The following is a 5,901-nucleotide window of genomic DNA, read 5'->3' as shown; positions in this document are numbered from 1 at the left end:
GGGGTCTTGCAAGGGTCTGGAGGGGTCTGGGAAGGGTCTGTGAGGGGTCTGGGGGGGGGTCTGGGAGGGGTCCGTGGGGGTTAAATATGGAGCAAACTTTTTAGCTGGGGAGGGCTTGGGGGGAGCTGCTGGGAGACAAGACTTCAGCGGAGTGAAGTTTTGGTGCGTGTCAGGAGCAAGTTGGAGCTTCTCGTGTCTCCCAAGTTCCCCGCTGGAGGTTGGGGCTCTAAGTGAACCTTATTCCTGCTTCCCTCGCTCGCTCGCTCGCTCTCTCTGGCGGGAACAAATAAGAAAGGGGGGGAGGAGATTGATGTATTTATTTCTGTAAAAGAGTAAACTCACTATTGCAAGAGTTCATCCGCTGCATCCAGGGGTAAACCGGGGCGGAACACTTTTGCTCCTCGCTCTCTCCGAACACAGTTTTGCTCTGCGCGCAGTCCGACTTGCGCGGCTCGGGGGCGAAGGGCACCTCGTCCAGGTTTGGGGGGGGACACGCCGGGTCCTTCTCCCTGAAAAACCCGCCGGCCCCATAGTCACAGGCGGAGCTGCGGCTGTAGGCTCCGTTGCTTTGCTGGTAGTAAGGAGAGGAGGTGTAGCCCTTCTCCTGGACGCCCGTGGCTCCATAGGTGGTGGGGTAGTGCCTCAAAGGATCCGCATAGCCCGAGGGATATAGCGGGATCTGTCCCAGGAAGGGCTCCTGCCCCGCCGCCAGACTCACCGGGAAGGTCGAGTTGACAAAATAAGAACTCATTGGAAGGAGCCTGCCGTCCTTTCCCGGCTTTATGATTTGTTGTGTTTTATAGTCCAAGTGGTTTAGCTATTAGTAGTATATCGGAGATTGGGTTTTAGCTGAAGGGAGATGGCGTGGTGCCAGCGAGGGACACAAGGAAATACAACCATCTGATCATGGGCTGACCAATAGCAGGCGCCTGAGGTTGCAAAATAGCACCCATGAGGAGCTGAGATTGCACCAGGGACCCCAAGAACAAACCATCCACCCCTTTTTCCCTCCCTTTTAAACAACAGAAATGCACCCCCTTAACCAAATATATAATATCTGCCGAAAGAAACATTCCCGGCGCGCTCGGAGCTTCATAAATAAATAAACTTCCCTTTCCCCCCCACATCCCCCTCCTCCTCCTCCTCCTCCTCCCCCGGAGCTGAGCGCGGGGGTGTGTGAGAGCCCGTCTGCACCGATGGCGGTGCGCGCCTATATGTATTTACACGCATAAAACATACCCAAATGCCGGCTGTAAACGGAGGGAAAATAGAGTTAATTATTCGCATTCGGAAAACTTTAACCCCTGGTGTTTGCAGACGGGTCGGTACTTTGCTGCTGTTCGAGAGAACCGACAAAAAAAAGAGAAAAGAAAAGGGAGAAAAAAGTTTTGTGTCTGAACTTTGCAAGGAGGAGACCCCGCCGGGTTGATTAACTTAGATTTGCTATCGGAGAAGAAACCGGTTTTGACAACTTATTTGGCTTCATGTTTATCTAATTACCATAGATTAGCATTCCCTGCTCAGGAAAGCCGCGCTCGGGTGAACCCAACCTTCCCTTTTCATAGGTTGCATCTTTTTCCTTTCTTTTATTCTTATTTTTTATTTCCCCCACCTCAAAAGCTCCGTGTTCTGGAGATCAATGAAAAATCGAAGTATTTCCTTCATCCTTTGCTGAACCCCGAGCTCCTCCGGCGCCCGGGACCGCATTGTGCCCTCTTGCGTTTTTTTGTCAATACCAAACCTATGCCCCACCTTTCACGGCCACAAGCGAGCCTTGAATTACGGTCAAAACCTGAGTTTATGGGTTGTTACCGATGGAGGGGGGTTATTTTTGCACGAGAGGAAAACCGGCGCTGCGATGGGGCTGCTGCCTTGGGGTGCGCGGGTTGGATCCCCCCCCTTTTTCAACCCGTCCTCGCTGCAAAATACCGATTCTTTTTTGCAAAGTTCAAAGGCTGGAAAGGATCATTCCCAAAGTCTCAAGCAATTCCCGGTCAGCCTAAAACCTGCGGTTTATTCAGGGTTTTGCCTCTCTCGGGTTTGCCCGGGATGTGCTCTGCTCTACCTGGTGCATCCCCCCCTCCATCCCTCTTGGATCAAGGCAGGTTGGAGCTCTGATCGCCGCCTTCCTTCATTTTTTATTTTATTTTTTTTTCCAAAAGGGAAAATCCGAGTCATCTCACAGTGAACAAAAACCCCAACAAACTAAAAACCAAGAAATAAGAAATAAAAACCCCGTAACTGAAACCCAGGATGGTGCCCCCGATCTCTGGCGTTTTCTCAAGGATTTGTTTCCTGTCCGAATTTCCAGCCATCTGTCTGTCGGCTCTTATATGCAATGAAATGACACGCCTTATAATACACACTCCCCTGTACTTGAAGCTGTGAATGTGTGTGCTACAAATCCAGAATTACACATTACATGGTGGCTGCAGAGCTGCCAAAGCCGCTCTCTCTGACGCAGCTTTAAGTATCTACGAAACTGGTATCTTATTACCAGCTAATTTATTTCAAACATCATGTTTACAGCAGCAAAGCCAAGATTGTCTCGTGTCACGGCTGCAATGAACATTTCGACTGAAACGTAATCCTTATAATTCAAGGAAATAACATGCAAAGGAAGTAGTTTTCCAACCTCCACCCCCCTCTCTGACTGATATCTCTTATATTTGTTCTTGCAGAGTTTCCCTTTGTGGATGGAACGGACCCAAACTTACGTAGATCTGCTTTATTGGTGTGCAAGGAACAGAACAACAAAAAAAAAGTGAGGTTGAAAGGGAAGGATGACAAAAGAAGAAGGAAAAATATATATATATCGGATGGGAGCCTGAAGTTAAACTGCTTTGCAGGAGCCGAACAGCTCACCCATTTGATTAGAGTTACGCAATATTTGTAGCTCTGCAAAAACCAGCGATTATCTGGCATGATCAGCTCCGCATGCAAATGTCGGGCTAAGAAATGGGATGTCCTGATAATCCGATGCGTGAGTACATCTGCTGAAAATGTTTGCTCGGATATTTTCTCTCACTTCGCTTGATCGCTGTGCAAAGAAATCCCTCTGAGTAGTTAGGGGAATCATTCGCTTCCCCTCCAGCCCCAGGTTTCACCGAATTCAAATGTTGCTTCTCCTAACACCTTTGTGGCTAAAACAGGCTTCCTGACGTAGTTTCAAGGTGGATATTTGAAAAGAGAATAAAAAGGCACTAAATGAAGCTGCCCGCTTGCTAATCTCCTATTGCTGACATTCTAGATGCGCTGCGGATAAAAATTAATATGCCCTGACTCTTAGAAGAAGAATGACCCTAGAGGTGATTATTTAGGGGCGGAAAAGAAGAGAACTTGGTTTATTATTTGAAAATTAAAATTTAAAAAAAAAGCCTAATGCCTGTCATAGTTTTAATCTTCCGGGGGGTCAGGCCCGCGGTCCGATTGATTTGCCACCTATGATACATGTAAATACGAGCAGAGGTCTTAAACCGCATTAAATCTCAGAGAAGTGAGTGTTCAGCACAAAGGTGGGTTCTATTCCCTGCTCGAGAGGTTGACAAAAGGAAGGGGAAAAAAAAAGAGAAAAAAAAAGGGGGAAAAAAAAAGAGGGAAAAATAGAAAAGAAAAAGGAAAAATCAATGTAAATGTGGGGCTGTTAGTGTAGCTGTTTAACAGCCGCTCTCTTGCCTTCCCCGCCAAAGTCCGAAGGTAAATCTGAGACCGATTTTGTGAATATATTTTCTTTGGACGCCTTCAGCGCCAGCCCAGGCGGGAGGGAGACAGAGACAGAGCAACAACGGTTGCAGAAGGGATCTCAGACAGTAGCTCTTAAGTTAGACCCGTCGCTGAGGGCACCGACGGGCACATCTTTATTCAGTTTTGGCCTCAAAACCAGGGTTTACTAAGAAGGAGCAATAAAGCGGGGGAGTTGCGAGCCCCCAGAAGGTGGTATCAGATATTTCAGGCTGCTTTCCCCTCCTGACAGACATCACTCAACTGGCAGGGCATAAATAAAGATAAAGAGAAGTATTTACAGTATGTACAAGCCCAGCTCTCAGCTCAGGAAGGTCCCACTTATTGTCGCTTTGCTTTTCTGGCCAGCAAACTCCAACCCCATCCAGCAGAGCCAGGCAGATAGATGAGGGGATTAAAACAACACCCAAACATTTCGAAATGCAAACAGAACAGAGCATCGCTTGTGTGAAAGCTAAACCCGCTAAGAACTTGGTAGAAAGTTCAGTGCAGTTGGTTCCAATAAAAAATGAAACTCTTTTTTTTTCATGTGGAGCTGGAATTCCCGATCCTTCTGAAGTGAGGACACAGCGGGGGTTTCCCTACCGAGGGACTTATTGCAGCCATAAAGTCAAGCCAACACCACGAAAACACTTGAAAAAACCCCTTGTTCCTCGAGTCAGACATAGAAAGCCATTGGCAGCAAAGCAGCCTCCCCTGTAATGCTCATGCACACCCGAAGTCGGAAAAAAAAACACGACAGAGCCATGTAGAGCTCCAGGGCTGGAGCATTTTAAAGAATAATCCCTGAAGGTGTAAAAAAACACCCCCTCTCCTCGCGCATAACCGCCTGAAACTTAATTTCCAGCAATTTAAGTTTAATTTACCTGACTTCCCGCGCAGTGTATAATAACCTTGTTAATGGGATCTTTGAAAAGAAGCAATAATCATCTGCCATTGTTCCATTAAAGAGGGCAGCTAATTATTAACAACAACAACAAAAAAAAAAGGGGGTGAGGGGCGATGTGAGGGGGGAGGGGTGGAGAGAAGGCTGTTGAGGGGGGGGTCAGTGTGAATCCAGCCTGAAGTATTTCCGCGTTGGGAAGGGGAAAGGGGGGCTGCTGGTCAAATAATATTGGGAAAGAAGGAGAGGAAAAGCGAGACGGAGCCTGTAATGTGGAAAGCGAATGCTGGGGGGGCCGGGAATTACAGCATGGAACAAGTTAATCATGGCTGGGGTTGGTCAAAAGAGGGAAACTTTCGCGCCCCCACCCCCCCTATTTGATTTTTTTTTTTTAAATACATGGTCCCTGGGCATCTCAGTTTCTTCCAGAAAGTGTTCTTAGTCTAGACGTAAACAGTTGCCAGGAAACTGTGTGGTTGAAGGAGAAAACGAGAGGGAGAAAGCGAGAGAGGGAGGGAGGGCGAGAGAGAAACCTTTTTAAAATAACAGACACGCATTGTCCCTTCAAAGCCTACAGTAACTTTAAAGTGATTCGTCGTCTGCCTTTACTCCCCGCTCCTTCCCCAGCAACCACGTCCCTTCTGTGTGCACCACTTGACATATCTTTTCCAGACCCCACCGAAATGACCACGCCGAGCAATAAATAAATAACAGCTCCTCTGCCTTTTTATGACGAGCTGCCATCCCCTTCGCCTCACGGTTGCATCGCGTTTTACAACATCCCCCCGCACCCACCAGCTCCCCTTCTTCCTCCGGGTGCACAGAGACAGCGAGCTGCCTGTCTGATGGTGTGTAGAGAAGTATTTTAGGTAGATAGACAGATTTGATATGGGTCGGTTTGTGCGCGCTCGGTACCACCAGACACGCGCAGCCCCATAGGCTGGGGGGATGTATAGGATGTATAGATGATATGGGGTGCCCGCAGCTCACATGTGAGCGCACACAGAGGTGCGATTCCATCCCCTGGATGTACCTCGGGACACTTCCAGGTTCGATATATCGAGACAAGCGCAGCAGCCCCTCCGCGGGGCATCGGGCCTCGGGGTTGAAGCGCGGGGAAGGGGAGTTGCGGTCCCGGGCACCTCCATCTGGGGTGAGGAAATGGAAGGGCAGTCCGGGTAGGGTCCCCCCCACCCGCCGGGGTAGGTTCCCCCCCGCAGGGGCAGCGGCTGCGGGAGCCCCCCGGGATCCGCCGGCCGCCGCCGCCGCCAGTAGAC

The 5,901-nt window shown here is 49.1% G+C and overlaps 1 protein-coding gene across 1 annotated transcript in view; it reads right to left on the bottom strand.

Moving 5' to 3' along the window:
• Positions 1–1,077, bottom strand: part of HOXB6 (homeobox B6) — a 2,247-nt gene extending 1,170 nt beyond the window's left edge. The window contains exon 1 of the mRNA XM_010008572.1: positions 343–1,077. Coding sequence (XP_010006874.1) covers positions 343–751 — 409 coding nt within the window. The 5' untranslated portion in view covers positions 752–1,077. The remainder of the gene's footprint in view (positions 1–342) is intronic.
• Between the last annotated feature and the right edge of the window lie 4,824 nt (positions 1,078–5,901).

The sequence above is a fragment of the Chaetura pelagica genome, unplaced genomic scaffold, assembly GCF_000747805.2.
Source record: "Chaetura pelagica isolate M959 unplaced genomic scaffold, ChaPel_1.0 scaffold462, whole genome shotgun sequence".
Classification (NCBI taxonomy): domain Eukaryota; kingdom Metazoa; phylum Chordata; class Aves; order Apodiformes; family Apodidae; genus Chaetura; species Chaetura pelagica.
The sequence above is the reverse complement of the archived record's forward strand: the minus strand, read 5'-3'. Positions and strand labels throughout refer to the sequence as shown.